This window comes from Anser cygnoides, chromosome 19 (assembly GCF_040182565.1).
Source record: "Anser cygnoides isolate HZ-2024a breed goose chromosome 19, Taihu_goose_T2T_genome, whole genome shotgun sequence".
Taxonomy (NCBI): domain Eukaryota; kingdom Metazoa; phylum Chordata; class Aves; order Anseriformes; family Anatidae; genus Anser; species Anser cygnoides.
Window position 1 is genome coordinate 7,805,752 of NC_089891.1, and position 17,250 is coordinate 7,823,001.

Genomic DNA, 17,250 nt, shown 5'->3' on the forward strand with positions numbered 1-17,250 from the left:
GGATTGTGCTCAGTATCCATGCAAACTTGGGCTTTCAAACTCAGCGGAAGACTCACATTTTTACGAATCTGGCTTCATCTTTATGAAACTTGTCAAGGGGCGATTCTTTTTCTTCTAAAACACATGGCCAGAATAAAACAATGCGTAGAAAACTTCCAGAATCAGTTCACCTTTCAAAAAGACAATGGATTAAAGAGAATCCAGGTAAGATTTTTTTTTTTTCCTCTCGTAGATTCCAAGATTAGTTTTGATAGCATTTTTTTCTGGAGCACAACCAGAATTTTAGATTATAAGGCTTGCTGATATATTCACAGAGATGCTTTTCACTTGTGTGGGATCCACACTCTGCTGGATAAAATGCATAAGAGATATGAAAGCATTAATGAAAAAGTTTTAAAACTTTAATAAATACACAGTGAAGATAAGACACTGTCATCAAGAATCTTTAAACACAAAAGATATTTGGTACAAAAATGCATTTTAAACATAGCTTCCATTTATTTTCAAAGAAGGGCACTGTTTTTTTAATTATTGTATGCAAACATAATTGAGTCTGAAGTTACTTCCATTACCTTTTTAGTCTTAACAACCATTAGTCTTAACCTTACTAGATCTGATCCGCTGAAAAGGGTAGAAAGAACTGGCCTATTAGATGAGATGCTATGTTGAGATTAATTCCTGTCTGAAAATGGGTACGTCACTTAAACCTGCTCTGCAACTCACTCCTTATTTGCAAGACTATGATAAATTATTATTATGCCTATCCCATAGATAATGGCAAAAAGTTACATAAATACAGGCTTACATGTTCCAGTGGTAAACAATGAGTAGTACCTAGGTGGACCTCAGATCAACTGGTACGCTTCTGGACAGACTTTGTCAGACTCTGAATGGGGTTGACATTCTTTCGTTTTTTTCAGGAGACACCTCTGCTATTAATTTAGCCTGCAATTCAGAGCAGTTGATTATGTACCGCCTTTCCCTTCAAAGCATTTCATATGTAAGTCTAGCTTCTCTCTGCATAGGTGTGCCCAGTGTACAGCCCTCTCAGGAGTGAAAGAGGAATTATTAACAGTTCTGACACTCTAAATGAGTTTTCTGCATAGAAACCATGCAGGAAATATGCAAAGACAAAAATAAGATTATTTTCCTCTCAAATCACATGCTTCTGCAAGCAGTCCCCAGATTTGAAATGCTTACATTTAAGTTACTGTTCCCCGTTCGGACATCAACAGTTTTAGAGCAGTCTGCTCTTACCAAATGAACTACTGATTCAGTAATAATTCAAGAGAGCACCATCATCTGAATCATCCTATCCTCCTATGCTATGGGAGGGTTACAAAGCAATACAGTCTAACTTTGTTTAGTTTTGAGATTTCGTGAACTGATTAAGTTGCTCTATAAAAAAGTAAATATCTTTCACTGAATACAGGCTAGTTATTTTTCAGTCAGCAGTGCAATTTTAGATATTTAATAAACTGATTTGTTCCTCTGTATTTAAAGATCTTAGTTTATGCTTTGGTTTAAAATTTTTCCTCATAGAATTCATTTAACATGTATCATCTGATAGAAAGACGGCCTTGAGACAACCTTCTCTGTTCCATTAACAGTTCCCTCCTGCTCTCTGATGGAGAAATAATATTTCTAATTATTTCTAAGAAGTAACGTTCCAACTACACAAGTTTAAAAAAATAAAATAGAAATACATGTTTTCGTAACACCAGCATATGTCCACAGTAGTTTAATAATATAATTTCATATTGCACAGTACTCCAGCAGTTTTTCCTTTCATAGAAAAATAAGTTTCAAAACTGGTAGTCAGGTAGTAGAAGTTAAATTGTGTAGAGATTGCCCATTACTGATATCCAGGAAGTGCTAAGTGCTGTCCTTCTTTTGCTTCAAAAAATGTGTAGGAGAGGGTGATCAAATCAACTTTAGCCATTTTAGGGTCCTCTGCAAATTCTGGATCAATGTAGAAAAAGACAGGCATGTCTACTTCCTCTTGAGGATTCAGACGCTGTTCTTCAAAACAAAAACACTGTATGGGGAGGAAAAAAATAATTAGAAAATACTGTGAAATTTCTCCTTGACAAAGTAAGAGAAGGCTTCATTTTTTTAAATCAACTCCCCTTCCATGTAGATCTCTAAAACCCGAGGAAGGATCATCCACACGAGCAAGAGGACAATTCTGTTCCTCTTGTGTGACAGGAAAAAAAATAGCTTTAATGAAATGTCTAAAAGCACAACTTGTCCAGGCTAGTTCTAATGATTACTGTCTGTCCACAGAGTAAATTGTACTAAATACCATATACTTGGGAACCACTTTAACTGGACATGTAGTCAAGCTTTTTATGGAGATAAGGCTAAAAATGAACTGATGCATTGTAATTTGAAAATTTTAAGGTATTTTCTTAAATGGTGGCACACACAAAGAATAACATTCAGGATTAAAATTAGAAAAAATCATTTATTATCACTTGTCTCAGACTTACTTGTATTTTATTGAAGTACTGTCCTGCTTCAAAGGGCACTACATTATAAGTAGAGATTCCAATTATGGGTTTGTCAGTAGGATTTTTCGCTTTATAAAAGGCCAGTGCAGTCTCTCCTGGTACCACCTGTATGAAGTAATTTCATGGTGATTATTAATACCCTGCAGCCCTCCAGTCCTCAGAGTCCTTTAGAGTTTAGCTAGAATGATTTCATTTTCTCTTTTGCCATTTCAAATTGATTACTCCACTATTTCACAAACGTTTTGCCTATAGACAGCTCACCCCCATTCTAAATTAAAAGCATCAGCGATATTACGTGTGTGCATTTTAAATCTTAGCCCGTTTGCCACTGAGGTATTATTTCTTTCAGCAGTTTATCAGCATGCTGAGCTATTTTAATATGTGGATTTATACACAGCATTTGGTAGCTTGAGGGAAGGGTCAGGGGCAACTACAATTTAACCAAGAGGAAACAAAAGTTTACAGAAACCCTCCGCTTTCGGTGACAGGGGCCCTGCCTTCCCAAGCAGTGCTGGGGACGCAGCCTGCAGGGTAAGCTCCAGCGCCGGCCCCAGCTGTGTTTTCTTACAGATCAGCGCCCAAATGCACAAACCGAGCGCCCTGCGGGAGCGGGACGTGAGGCGACAAAACCGCGTGAGGCAGAACCCCAAGCCTGCGAGCTGCCTTTGTGAGTATCGCTCCGTTAGAGGGACGGAGGGGAGGAAACCCACTCACGTAGATTTCGCTCTGCTGCGGCCTGAAGTTCCACTGGAGGCTGGAGTGCACGTCGGCGTTGAACGTGACCTTGACGACCCGCTCCTTCACCGCCTCCATCTCCTCGATCCTCGCCGCGCCGCGCCCCGCGCCCGTCGTTCCGCCCAGCCCGGTCGCCTGGGCAAAGGCAAAGGCCGCGCTCAGCACCGCCGCTCGCTCCCCGCGGCCCCCCGGGGGCGGGCAGCGGCCGTGGCCCCCCCGGTACCTGGCAGTAGAGGCGGTAGAGCGGCACGGCCGCGTACGACATCCCCACCATGCCCACGGCGGCGGCGGCGATGTAGGTGAGCGCCGTCCGGTTCCGCCGCCGCCATTCCTCCTCCTGCCCGCGGGTGAAGGGGTTGGAGCCCCGCAGCCCGCGGGCTCCCCAAGGGGCCGCGCCCCGCTGCGTGGCCGCCCACAGCCCGTACCGAGCCCCGGCCGTCAGCCTCGGCGGCGCCCACCCGAGCGCCATCGCCCAGAGGCAGCGCGGCCCCAGGGCCAGCCGCAGGCGGCCACCGCCGCCCGGCCCCATCCCGCTGCCGGGCCCCTATCGCGAGATGGCGGCGGGGCCAGGGCCGCGCTCCGCCTCCTCCACACCGTTCCTCTCCGCCCGTGGGGCGGCGACGGGGCCGGCTCCGCGCCTCACGGAGCCGGGGAGGGGAGAAGCGGGGAGGCGGGGACCGCCATCGCGCCGCTGAGGGGAGGGAGCGCTGCCGCTGGGGGGTCGCTGCCGCTCGCCCCGCTGAGGCGCTGGGGGGGGGAGGCTCCCGGAGGACCCCGCCGTTGTCTCTTCCCTTCCCCGGCCGGGCGGACCCCTCGGGCGTCGAGGTAACCGAGCCGAGCCCCGTGCCCGGCGGGCGGCCGCGCTCCGACCGGGCTTTGTCCCCGAGGCGGCAGAGCCCGCTCCGAGGGCGGCCGCTGCCCTCCCCTCACCGGGGACTGGGGTCGCGCCTCAGGGCGCCGGGACAGTCCCAAACCCCTTGGAAGTCGCCTCCGTGCCCTCGTCCTCCGCACAGCCCCGCTGCCCTGCTCCCGGTGCCGCTCCGCTTTTTGTTTAGATGCTTTAAGTAGGGGAGTAATGAAGCCCGGAGCGAAGCCGTGCTTTGTAGCATTTGTCCTGTGGTTTGGGGCGTTATTTTTGCACCTCCAGTGAGAGATCTGAAAACTTTTACTACTATCTGCTGCAGGAATACTTGGTGCCTTCCAAAACTAAATTTATCACTTCGTACAGGAATAAAGTGCCTGTATGAAGCTGTGTTACTGCGGAGGCTGATGAGGGAATACGCATTGCTCAGGAAGCAGTGTTAGGGGCAAACATTTGCCCCCTTTTACCACTTGTACCATGTCTCCAGAGCAATGGTTTGTAGTCTTTGGCCACGTGAGGGTTTAGCCAGGGAGCCCATAAGGTCAGGAAATTTGCCAGCAATACAAACACATATTTTTGCATTGGTGCTTTTGCAGAATTTTTTCAAATGACTGTAAATCAGTACGTTTATAACTGCATTTCTTAAAACCTCTTGTATGAGCTAGTAAAAATGCAGTGCGTTGGTCCGTAACCCCGTCTTGCATGCCTTGTGGCCCATGTCTTACATGCTCGAAGTCACAATTCCAGAGGTACTGAATACTAGATGCCAAGTGAAAAAGTAAGACACACGGAACACCTCATCTTGTTCATAACGGTATTACGCTCACCTGGCCTTCGCTAGAGGAAAATCAGACATTATTTTTATCTTGCACAATTATTTTATCGTGGTATTTTAATCTCAATTATGTGTATATATATATATGTTTTTAATCACAGAGTGTTCAGATTTACTTCTACTTCCTGACTCATGAATTAAAAGGAAATTAGGTTGTCAGATGTTTTGGTACAATATACAGCTAAGTCTGAATTATCTGCTTACTGTTTTCACCATTGAAGTGTGTCTGGTTTATCATGAAAATTCTCTTCTCCCACTGGATTTCTGTTAGACAGTAATAAATAAGAATTGTTATCAGTGCTTGAAAATAAACATAGCCGTATAAATTTCAAAAAGTGGTTTCTCCTTTTTTACAGCGATTTTTGTCTTGGTTATGAGCCAGTGCTTCGTGTTTCAGAATTCTTCATTTTGAATTTTTAATAAAATTGAAGATGTCCAGTACAGATCCCCTAACAAACCTGAATAAAAAGTAAGTACTCTTTTTTTTTTTCCCCACACACATACAGGAACGCAAAAATTACTGGCTTGTAATATGAAAATTCTTGAAGTTTCCTTAGCAGGATCTTGTTTTGCTGGTGTCTTAAAGAAAAACTTTAATATTGAAACAGTTTGAAGCAACTTCTTACAAAAGGTAACACCAACACCAGTGAATTTAAACATAAAGCGAAGAAATAGCTCTTATGCTTTTCATCAAGTTAATCGGCACTCAGTTTAAATTGGTTCTCCAGAGATAAAGCCCCCCATAGAAATTTAATACTTTTGAAACTATAAAAACATACTTGTAAGGTATATAGTAAATGACGTCCTTGTGTATATGGGGTAACTACATCAACATAACACACTGAATGGAATTTATGAATTATAATACATTATTTTTAAAGAATAATAAGTATGACTAAAGTGTTTTATGTGCAGTGCTTTGGGACCATCTTTTTGTTTTTTGTTTTAAAAACAGTGCCACGGGATATATAATGACAGTTATATGAATTCCATAAACAGTAATGTTACCTACTTAAAAGTTGGGTCAAATTCTAAAGGACAAAGTTAGATTTAATCATGATTAAAAATCATAAGTTCAGACTCCTCCCAAACTGCTAAATAACCATGCCAACACTGTCATAAAAAACATAATTAAAAACAGGCGTAGACAGCTTTTATTCGACTGTATGATATTTACTGTGTTTATGCAATAGATTCCAGCTAGTAGTACTCAAAGACATTGTCAAACAATTTAGCATAGATTTTGAATTATACCACTTTGTGAATAACTTGATTTAAAAAAAATCACAAAGCATTTATAAAAAAAAATAACTCCTTTTTCCTGGGATTTGAAGATGCAATTGATCTGATTGTCTAATGGAAATATGGGGTGTGTAATACAAAGGTATATCTTTAAAACAGCTATGTTTTGCTAGGTCCATATGTAAGGTATATTGTATAAATAGTTAATAGATCACTGTTTTCTGAAAGCAGCTTTTCAGATAAGAAATTAACGTGAAATGGGTGCATAAAACCATACTTGAGCTACATCATGATACAAGACTGTGATTTTCTATACCTTTTTTTTTCTCGTCTGGGAGCCTGTATCAATGTAGAATGCTTTAAGACTGTAGTTGATCAGATGTTAATTGAGGCTTACCTAAACTTCAAATAATACATTTTTTTCTCTATGCAAGGGGTTAGCCTCAGACCATTCATGCTTCTACTTAATTACAAGGTTGCTCAAGCTTTTTTTTTTTTTTTTTCATGTTTAACAACTGCCACATAATGATACATGTTTCCTTTTAATCTTTATGACCTAATCAGCAAAATACATTTTTGAATAATTAGTGTTTTTGGATAGATCAGAAGAAAGGGTTTGTTCATGCTGTCTCTTGGCTGTGGTCCTTAGTGTCAAAACGAATTTTCACCTTTCAGGGTTTGTGAACCTGAAAGGTTATGGTTGCATAACTCACTTGTATTGGATTTTCATAGAAGACCTTTTTTACTTATGATAAATGATCTTGTGAATCTTGCTGCAAAAGATTATGCAGATGTTTTTTTACTGTTTACTAAATTATCCTATAATTCATCTCGGTTGCTAAAGCATTACAAAATTTCTTTTGGGAAAGGTGAGTCATAATTAATAATGTTGCCAAAGAGAATAGTTTACTGTCTGTTTGAAAACAAATCTTGGTCTGCTTGCTGCACAAAGTAACAATCTCTCTTGAAAAATTTAGTCTTATTTGCAAATACTAGATTTTATGGTGGTCTTTTGTTGTTGTTGTTGGTTTTGTTTTGTTTTTTAAGTGTTACTATGTTCCAAGCTCCTTCTAGGAGTAAAAAGTAATTTGAATTCCACAGAGTATGTTCTTGAAAGGCAGAGTTCTCTTGAACTGGCAAGAGAAGCAATACCAGTTTTCTATATGACTCCGTTAGAAAAAGCAGCACAGCAACAGAATTTTAAGGTAAAGAGGGACAGAAGCCTTGGGGATGAGTTCAGGAAGCTGAATAATGTATGGTTTTACCTTGAAGAAGGAATGGAGAAGCAATTTTTGAACAAGTGATGTATTTCTGATAACCAAACTCTAGAAAAAAGAGGTTGGAGAAATAGGGAGGTTAATGCTACTTTACATCTGCATATATTGTTGGGAAGTTTGTCATGTCTGGTTTAATAAAAATCAATTTTTATTTTTTAATAATGGAAACGCATAGCCTTGAGTCATATTTTTAAGTGTGTGTGTGTGTGTTTCTATTGCAAAAAGCATGACACTGTGAAAAAGCTCTATTGTTCTGAGTGATTTGTTTTGACAAATGCTCTATATACTGATACCACAAATTGAACTCCACTGGTGTTAAGAACAATTAAAATTTTGTGGTAGAAGAGCTATTGGTATTTTACTGGCCATCTTCTGTAACTTTGCCTGGAGCTAATCAAATTGATACGATGCTTAAAATATCAGTGACTTTTCCTTCTTTGGACTAACACCAGAAGCCGTAGCAGAATTAAACTGGTTTAGGAAAGGCTACAAAGGCACACGTTTTCATCACTAAATGTATGTGAGCACTCTAAATGAGGCCAGTGGGAGTCCTTCGCTTTGTGGGCATTGGGAAGGTTGCTTTTATGTTCCCACTTTCATCACTGGACTTTTCCTCAGTCTTTTGTAGGTCACGTCACTTTTCTGCCTGTCTTGGATTGCAGACACTAGGGACTGACCTCAAAATTCTTGAACACCACATAGCACGTTGCTTATAAGCACGAATACTGTTTTCCCAGAATGATTACATGATAATAAAAACACAGTTACTACAACTTTAAAAAAAAAAAAAAAAAGTGCATTAGCTAAGCATATGCATTCCTTGCGTAGCCAAGCTGTCCCACTGTGCGGCTCTAGACGCTGACAGATGCTGTCTCATCACAGGTTTACTCCCTGCTTTAGACAGGATTCATCTTTCTATTTAAAGGCCTTAGTGAACGTGGAATATTTGGTTTTCATTTTAAAATGCAATTTTTAAAGATCTTTTAGAAAACAGGGCAGTAATGGGAGTGTATACTGTGATATAAACGTGGAAGAAAACAGTAGGTAATTAAAACTGCTGTCAGAAGCTCAGAACTTCCAAAAATGTGCATATCTCTGCAAAGACCAAGCCTCAGGTCGGAACAGTCTTACCTCTGGAAATACTTGTATAGTTTTTCTTTTTGGAACTATTCTCAATGTAATGATAGAAATTCATTCCTTCAGGTGTTCTTCTGATGTTCCATTGGGTTTGTTGAAATAAGAAGGCCCTGCAAAGCTTTGTGGCTTTTTTGATAGCTCAAGGACAAAGGATTTCTGGAAGTAGGCATTGAAATGTAGGGGATCGTTTTTGAGGCTCATTTAGATTAAGAATGCCAATTCTGAGCGTTCAATAGGAAGTTAAAATGTTTTATGTTTAAAAGAATAAGCCTCAGAAACAGAAGGTTCAAGGATCATTTCTAGGAAAATGGGACTTAGAGTATCATATCTACTGTTCACCTATTCGTGCTATAAAAATCATCAGGATATGTAACAAAATGCAGTCATTTTTTGTACCAATTTTACTTGCTTTTACAAAAACCAAACATGTCAATGTCTATTTCTAATGAAAATATATAGCCCAAGTTCTGTGTAAACTTCTGATTGTTGGATACTGAAAGACTAAAAACCAAGTTAAAGCATGCCACAAGTCAGTACTGTAACTGAGAACGCGAAGTAATAGCATAATGGCATTTGCTTAATGCTTTCAGTCTGTCTGCTTTGTGGGCTTTCCCTTTTGTGTGTGGATGTATATAACCCAGCCTGCTAGGCAGGTTGCTTTGGAAAGGTCATGAGTTACTGCTTTTGACCTTGTTTGTAGGGAGCATGTAAATAAATAACCGGAAGAACATGAATAAATAAGTTTAATTATTTCATCTGCTTGTTGCTGCTAGCTATAGATTGCATAATCCCAGTTTTAATAAATGCAAGTAGCTTTTCCCTCCTCTGCATTTATCAGTCTTTAAAGTTGCTACAAATTGCCATTTCAAACAGAAAAAGTAAACATTGCCTGGATAGCTGAATTAGCCTATGTGACGCAGAGGGTTTCAGAGAAGATTAAGTAGGCAGAGACGCTCGTCTCGGGCTCTGTCTGTTTGACTTGTTTTTTTGGTTAGTAGCAGAAATTGTCCTGCTGATAACCTTTATCCCGTTGAACTGGAAACCTCCAGTGTATTTTGGTTGCTTTACTGAAGAATGTCCTTACTCTCACCGGGAGATGAAGACGAACCAGAGCGTTTCGATGGTCTTTCTCTCTTATACTGGTATGCTTAACCTTTGGGTTCTGATGGTGTTTCTCTAGCCTGTAATTGGGAAGGGTACAGTTGAAATCATTTAAAAGCTGTAGCCATTTTCAGCTGCTTCTTTCTTTATCGTTAAGATTTTGAATAAGTGCCAAGTAATATCTATTCTTGAGGGAAGGGTATTATTCTTCCATTGATAAGTCTAGCTAAATATTTTGTTTGTGGACATAAATGACTAATAATTTCTCAGGAATACAGAACAGAATAATATCTAGAGCCACGTGTTCTGGTAAGTCTCTAGAAGGTATAAAACAGAAAGCTGTTGAACTTCCTTGTATGTGCTGATAACAAAGTAATAGAAAAAAAGTATCCAAGACTTCATTTTAATTGCCTTTTCTAGAACATCTGCACAAAATGATGCGCACTTAGTCTATTAGCATTCCAGGACTTCAGCTGAAGTGTTGTTTAATATTTTTTCATAATTTCAATGTAACAAAGTCATGGTCTTGCATGTTGATTTCAGCTATTGCCTCAGCTTTTTTTTTTCTTCTGTGTGCTAAAAGCTTGCATGCAAGTATTTTTATATGACTTCTATAGGAAAGAGCAGTGACATTTAATTGATTATTTAATTTGCATCTTTTTCTACAAAGAACACGAATTATTTTTGTTACTGCTGCCAATTAGTTTATATTCTCTGTATCCTCTTAGTCAGAATCAAGTTTACGTTAGATCTCTTTGGAAAGCATTGCCTGTTACTTATAGAAATGTAGATCCTTTTGTATTATGTGCTCTGTGCCCTGATTTGATAATGTCATGATCTTCGTGTACATATACTGTACTGTGTATTCCTTTGAAATATTGAAGACTTAAAATCTGAGATTTGATCTTCTAAAGCTTCACATAAATAAACTGTGTAAAGCTGAAGCTCAACATTTGTTCTTTCTTTTTCTTTTTTTTTTCAAACGTTATGGTTAAAGTAATAATATTCTGTGCATGTGTTGAGATAGGTTGATTTGCTACTCTTCGTTCTTCACTAGTAATACAGAAGATAAGGAGAAAGTACAATATTCTTGATGGACTATTATGGCAAGAGTGTGCACGGAGAAATTAATGAAGGAAAATGCAGTTGAGATCTCTATTACTGGAAAAAATACATCTTAAATAATAAATGATAGTTGTGTGCATCTCTGCAATGTACGAGCCAATGACTACTATGTGAAAACTGCTAAGAGTATGGCAGCACAAGGAACAGCAATAGTAAAAGGCAAAACAGGAAAGAAAATGGAAAGAATAATTGCATATTTTAAAGATCATTTTTTCTTGTCTAAATTTTCAAAGATGGATGCAAATCAGGACAGCTCTAAAGAAAGTGACTAGTATATTGTCTTTCAGCCTTAAAACAGCTTAAATTCATGGGATAATTGAGATGCCAGTACTCAGCAGTAATACAAAATGATCCACTGCTGTAACATAGAAGTAGTTTACCCAAAAAAGTTTTGTTAAAGAAGTAACGGACTTTGGGGTTTATTTGTCCTTTCAAACTATGAAAAAATAGAAGTGATTTGGTTCACTTTTAGCCTTATGAAGTATGTCTTATGCTCTGTCACAACGTAGCAAGGTCATGTGCAGTCTTGGCAGTGGCAAAATACACTGACTAGGCTTCATTGGTCCTTTTTAGCCTATGGAACAGATACTGAGAGGAATAATGCAGTGAAAATTATAGGACATTTGACATGTAGGCTTCCAGGTTATTTTGAAGATTAATTATTAGGTCTGTTCTTATGGCCAGTCTTTCTGAAGCAAAGGCTAATTTTGCAAATACTTGGGAATTTGATATTGTGGAAAAAATTGTCGTGTTTTGTTTTTGTTGTTGTTGTTTTTTAAGTGCTTACTCCTTGATAAACGACTCACACAGTTTTCTTACACAAAAGCGAAAGATTTGGAATGTTCTTTAGGACCTGAATCTCTTGCCTTCTGCTGGAATTTAGGAACATTTGGACCTTTTGGGTTTCTGTCTTCCCTGGCAGGACACCCTTTAATGGCATGTACTCCAGATTTTGCAGAAACACCGAGTTTCAGGCTAGGAGTTGAAGCTGCGTGTTGGATTTGGTTGCGTGGGAGGATTTGGGTCACTATGTCCTCCATTTTGACCCCCCCCACTCCCCCCCCCCCCAATGAATTCTAGTTGTTCCATTTCACTTCAACATCATGCTCTAGAAAATACTACTTATTATCTAATACAGAACAATATGTATGTAGGTCAAAGCAGAAAAACCTAAATTGTGCTTCTGCTTTTTTGTAGAAGGTATCTGATGAGTCTTCTCCAAAAATGCTATAGTGGGAGGACAAAGGATCTATGACACAACTTTTTTTTCTATACTAGTTCATCAAAATGAAAATTCACAAGTGGTAAAGTGTGGTCAATTACTCTGGATTTAAAGGAATTCTTAGTGTTTTACATTCTCACAGCAGGACACTGGAAATGTTTGTGATGGAGTTGTAAATATGGGTTTCAAGGCTCTAATTTTACTTTGTACACTTATTTAATTCTTTCCCATTATCATGTGCCTACAAAACGTTCATCTGCCTTTAGACGGCTGCAGGTGCTATCGTGGAATTCTGACCTGGGGTTGGAGGGTACACAGAGGAGCAGGCAATAGCGTTTGGAAAGAAGCCTTTATAAACAGAAAACTGTTGAATAAGAAATGAAAGACTGCAGGGAAAAGCTTACGTTCATGAATAACCACAAAGGTGTATGTTAGATATCTTAGCAAATGTTTTTGTATGCACTGTCTTGGCTGTGATTCTGTCTTAATATTCATTAGCTGATCTGAGATGTTATGATGTGTTTTTCTTGCCTAAACATTAAGCTGGACCAGGTTGTGGGATTTTGCTTCTATTTAATCAAAATCCTTTTACTATAAGTAAAGTGGGATTCAGAATTCAGCCTAAAGTTCTTTGGGGAGAATGGAAATAAACTAAGCATGCTTTATTTTACCCTTATCATCTCATATTTATGATGAACTTTCTGAGTTTTCACTGGAGGGGAGGGGGTGGCACAAAGGTATAAAATAATGTAAAGTTGACAGTCAAGAAGACTAGTTTTGGTTTGTATTAGAGTTAAAAACATGGCCACTGTAATTTCTTCTGTATTAACATAGCTTTATATACATTTACGTCATTAGAGATTTAATGATTTTTGTTTTATTTCATAGGACGATTATGGGCCCTCATGGAATCAATCGAGCTGTTCACCGCATTTCTTTTTCTGATTGTCAGAATGGATTAGGTAATTAGATTGCACATTCTGTTGATGCAGAGTTAACCAGACCTAAAAGTACCTGGTCTGCTTTTCCAGTTCACACTGACATCTGTACAAGTTTAATTTATCCAAATTTTATGGATTTGACTATAAATCCATTTAGCACAGTAGATGGAATAACAATTTCTTGCCTGTTTCTTTTGTTTGTTGTGCAGGAGTTAAAATTATTGGAGGTTACCGGACACAAACCGCAGAAGATTATGGGATTTTCATAAAGAGAATTCTACCTGGAGGGGTTGCTGCTGTAGATAGTAAGTAATTTAAAATGTATTTTTGCAGACATGCTGTAAATAAAAAACTTTTTTGAGATTCCATCTTCTCTTACACAGATTGATCATTTAAAATAATTACTTCAAATGTGATAGTTCCTACACTTGAGACTTGCAAAAGGTTAAAAATAAAAATGGTTCTAAAAAAATATTTTAGAGATGTCTTTATCAAATATAAAACATAAGTGTATTCATGCATGGTAGCTTACATGCATGGTATCAGCAACATTCAGCCAAAAGTTACTTCCAAAACTATGAATTCCGGTGCTGCAAATATTTGTGCTATAGTACAAATAACATTTATTTTCTGTAGCTGTTCTGTGATTAGTAACACTGAGTGATTGTCATTAGTCTTATCACAGTGGCATAGATAAATCAGGATCAGAACCTAAGCTGCTGAATGTCATAAGGTTGTTTATGCATTAGATCACATAAAATTGAAAGAAAAAAAAAGCTGTTTTATTACCATGATATAATATGTTCACCACTTTCCTGTTGATTCATGAGTTGCTGTTGATTTCATTACAAGGCCGTTTGCTCACGGGAGACCTCATTTTGGATGTCAACGGAGAAAACTTAATTGGAGTAACCAATGAAAGGTATGTTTGTACTGTTGACTAGATGTGCATTAGAGCTTGAAATGTATTTATTTATTTGTGACTATATCGACCACTGATTAACGACTGCAACTCCACTAAGGTCACAGGAGTTGAACTGGCAATGAATTTATCCTAAAAAATTAATCATGTAAAACTATCATAGAAAAGTGACAGGAGTTTAAATGCTTTTGTAATGACAGAATAAGATAGTTTTGTGATGATGCAGATTATAGAATGTGTGTGAAAATACCTTTAAAGCATATTAAGCTGTTATGATATTTTATATTTACATGTTGGTTGAATACTGGTGAGAATAAATGGTGCAGTTAACAAGTATCATTGTAATGGGATAATTAAGGAGGCATTGCTTAGGAAAAAATGTAGAATATGTTTGATGGTTCCTGTAGCTGGATCACCAGAAATCAATGTGAAGCCTAGTTTTTGAGTAAGATGTGGAATTAAAATTCAATGCAAAATTACAGTATATGTTGGTGAGTGAAATCCTGAGCTATGGAAGGTATCTGAGCAGTATCCTTTCTCTGGTGTAGGCTGTTAATCCTGAAGAAGGTCCAGCGTCCAGTAGGATGGACCAAGGAGAGAAGGGGACAAAAGGGAAGGGAAAGAAAGAACAATCCCAGTTTATTCCCATCATCAGACACAGACTCACCACAGTGTGTTTTTTGCTCAGTTCTCCAGTGCTAAATTTGGGTTATGCTGCTGACAAACTTTTCTCTCTGTATCTGGCAGTCAAAATTATTAACTACATTAAGAATTTGTTCATTTTCCCATCATTTTTGCATTACCTACTGTGTACTTCTTGACAGAACCGTGGTATATTTACTTTATTATTTTTCCCCCTCCTTCTAGGGCCGTTGACATCTTGCGAACAGCTTCAGCCTCTAATCACATGTCTCTGCTAGTTGCCAGAGATGAAGAAGCAAAGTAAGAGAAAAATAAAGCATTGCGTTAACCTCAAAACTGACAAAATCCAATGCAGTACTTAAGTCTGAGAAGGCTTTTTTTTTTTTTTTTCAGATTAGGATTAATCACAAAATTGCAGCACTTGTCACAGTTTTCAATGTTATATTTGATAGCAATTGGTTTTGTTATTGTCCTGGGCAGTAAGTGAGAAATGGAATACTCATTTTAATGAGACTGCTCACATCAATTAAAGTGGTAAGCTCTGGCCAATTTCAGTTCAGTGAAGAGGATTGAAATGTTATGTTACCAGCTAATACCCTTAGAATTATTTGCTATAATAATAGTATTTTTTAACACATCTCACATGTTAAAATAAAAAATGAGGAAATGCATTACACCTACAGTACCACAAAACTGTGATTTAAGCTGGTCTTGCCTTCTGAAAAGGCAAATTTGGTTATTGTTTCACCTCAGTAGTTTGCTTTTCAGTTTCTAACGAGCTCTGAATTAGTTTGGATAAGTAGGTTAAACTGTTCGCTGCAGCAGGTAGCCCAAAATACCTCCATTATAAGGGCATATCTCTTAAATATCCCTTTAATCTTGTTGTCTGAAGTTAAGCATATAAACCAATATTGGCACAGAATCATAGGAAATATTAGGATCTAGGCTTGTATCCCCTTTTGACTTCAATCTCTGCAGGAAATTGCTGTTACACAACTATATTTGATAATCACTGTGAGAGTAGCTGCTGCTATTTGCCACTGCTAGGATGTTCCACTTAGAGTAGTCTCTCCATAAAGGAATTTTGTCCAAATTCTTTAGTCTTTTGTCTGACTTAAGGGTCCCATTTCTGCCCCTTTATTTTTGTATTTAACAAATTTAAATGCCTCTGTACTGTAGCCTCTGATCTTTCCTTTTTTCAGGCTGCCTAGATACATGAGGTCCACTCTTAATCTGCTTTTATCTAAAGAATACTGACCTAGTTCCTCTAAACTCCTTGAATAATTAAAACCCATCAGTCCTTTTACCGTTCTGGTAGTATGCCCAGTGGCCTGCACAGAATGTGCCACTCCGTACAGTCCTTTACTTCGACAACTCTGAAGGAATTTTTTGTGACTGTGATAAAAGATTCAATTTACACTGAACTGTGTTTGTGTGTGTTCCCTGGATTTGATGTTAGTTCAATAAATTTTCTGTCTCTTTTTTTTTTAATAATACATCCAACAGACTTCAATAACCCTCTGCGGTCACTGGAATTACATGGGAATTGCATTTACTGCAATCAGTTAATTCATGTCCTCTCTCTCTAATTCTGTAATATTAATTTGATGATGCTGCTGGCTTATACCATTCTAGATTTTATTTCATTTTTAAATCTTTTATTACTGAGGTAGTCATAGCTCAGATTATTAATTTTTTTTTTTATATTAGGCTGCATTTAATATTAGATTATTAAGACTATTACTACTTGTTGCTTTTTTAACACATGTAATACAGGATCTTCATCTCTGTTGCTTTTTTGCCAGCTTGTTATTTCTGCAAAGAACTTCTATTTTTGATGATTATTTTTTTCAACAGTGCAACTGACCATTTTTTCTTTCTGTCAAAAATAACTTTTTTGGTTAATTGATAAGTGCCTTCATCAGATTTGATTCATTTAAAAGCTTCAAATACATATTGGTCTTAAAAGAAATGTAATTATTAATCAGTTTTAGATTACTGCTACGAGCCTCTAACTTGAGCTCAGTAGCTGAATTTTCTTTTTCCTTCTCAAAACTGGAATGCATGAATGAATGAAAGAGAAAACCTGCAGTGTATTGAAATAAAAAGTGTAGCATTGAATTTTACCAAAATATTTGAATAAATTGGCAATATTTCTAATGAAATCTGTTGTAATGAGATGCAATAGATTTATATATTAATATATATATATGTATATAAAATAAATCAAAAAGTGTAAAAAGCAGGGTCAGGATAAGGTTTACTTCTTAATCATTTCCAATTTGGATAAACTGATATAGTTAAAAACAACACAAAAATTATCACAGTTTATGTTTCAAAGTAGCTCTTACCAGAAGAAAAGAAGGGAGATCAGCTTGTTACTGTGACTTCACTTGCTTTCTTGTTACTGTGACTTCACTTGCTTTCCTACTGCACAAAGTATAACCAGAAGCAAGACAGAATAGCAAAGAAAGCAAGACTGCCTTTGGAGTGAAGATAACAGAAGCAACAGAGAATGTGCCTGCCTAAATCCTCTGGATCAAGTCTGAATTTATATTTTTGTGTAGGAAAGAAAAAGATAAATTCTAAAGCTTTACACAGAAAGATGAATCAGAACTTTCTTTTCACCATTCACCATGAGGTTGAAAGAAGAGCTATTTGCGACTTCTGTTTTCGTAAAGTGGGCATAGCTTTGT

At 38.1% G+C, this 17,250-nt stretch overlaps 2 protein-coding genes across 6 annotated transcripts in view; one reads left to right on the plus strand and one right to left on the minus strand.

Annotated features, from left to right (window-relative positions):
• Positions 1–1,726: 1,726 nt before the first annotated feature.
• Positions 1,727–3,817, minus strand: COX11 (cytochrome c oxidase copper chaperone COX11). The gene is made up of 4 exons (XM_048064458.2): positions 3,472–3,817; positions 3,228–3,383; positions 2,493–2,618; positions 1,727–2,038 (listed from the first exon to the last, which is right to left on the minus strand). The coding sequence occupies exons 1-4, from the start codon at positions 3,775–3,777 to the stop codon at positions 1,856–1,858; spliced, it is 771 nt and encodes a 256-aa protein (XP_047920415.1). The 5' UTR covers positions 3,778–3,817; the 3' UTR covers positions 1,727–1,855.
• Positions 3,818–3,905: 88 nt separating this feature from the next.
• STXBP4 (syntaxin binding protein 4) overlaps positions 3,906–17,250 on the plus strand; it is a 74,122-nt gene continuing 60,777 nt past the window's right edge. For 2 of the 5 annotated variants that reach the window (XM_048064441.2, XM_048064442.2), the window contains exons 1-5: positions 6,734–9,743; positions 12,938–13,011; positions 13,200–13,295; positions 13,843–13,912; positions 14,780–14,854. In XM_048064441.2, coding sequence (XP_047920398.2) covers positions 9,676–9,743; positions 12,938–13,011; positions 13,200–13,295; positions 13,843–13,912; positions 14,780–14,854 — 383 coding nt within the window. In that variant the 5' untranslated portion in view covers positions 6,734–9,675. Of the gene's footprint in view, positions 4,074–5,301; positions 5,415–6,732; positions 9,744–12,937; positions 13,012–13,199; positions 13,296–13,842; positions 13,913–14,779; positions 14,855–17,250 lie in introns of those variants that run through there. The other 3 variants (XM_066980260.1, XM_048064443.2, XM_013179007.3) reach the window with 3 other exon arrangements.

Bases quoted from the DNA above. Each gene is read 5' to 3' on its own strand.
- COX11 (XM_048064458.2), bottom strand. From the start codon at position 3,777: ATGGGGCCGGGCGGCGGTGGCCGCCTGCGGCTGGCCCTGGGGCCGCGC. The intron at 3,384-3,471 runs GTACCGGGGGGG...GCCTTTGCCCAG, and splicing joins TCTACCGCCTCTACTGCCAG to GCGACCGGGCTGGGCGGAAC. The intron at 2,039-2,492 runs GTAAGTCTGAGA...CTCCCCATACAG, and splicing joins AGTACTTCAATAAAATACAA to TGTTTTTGTTTTGAAGAACA.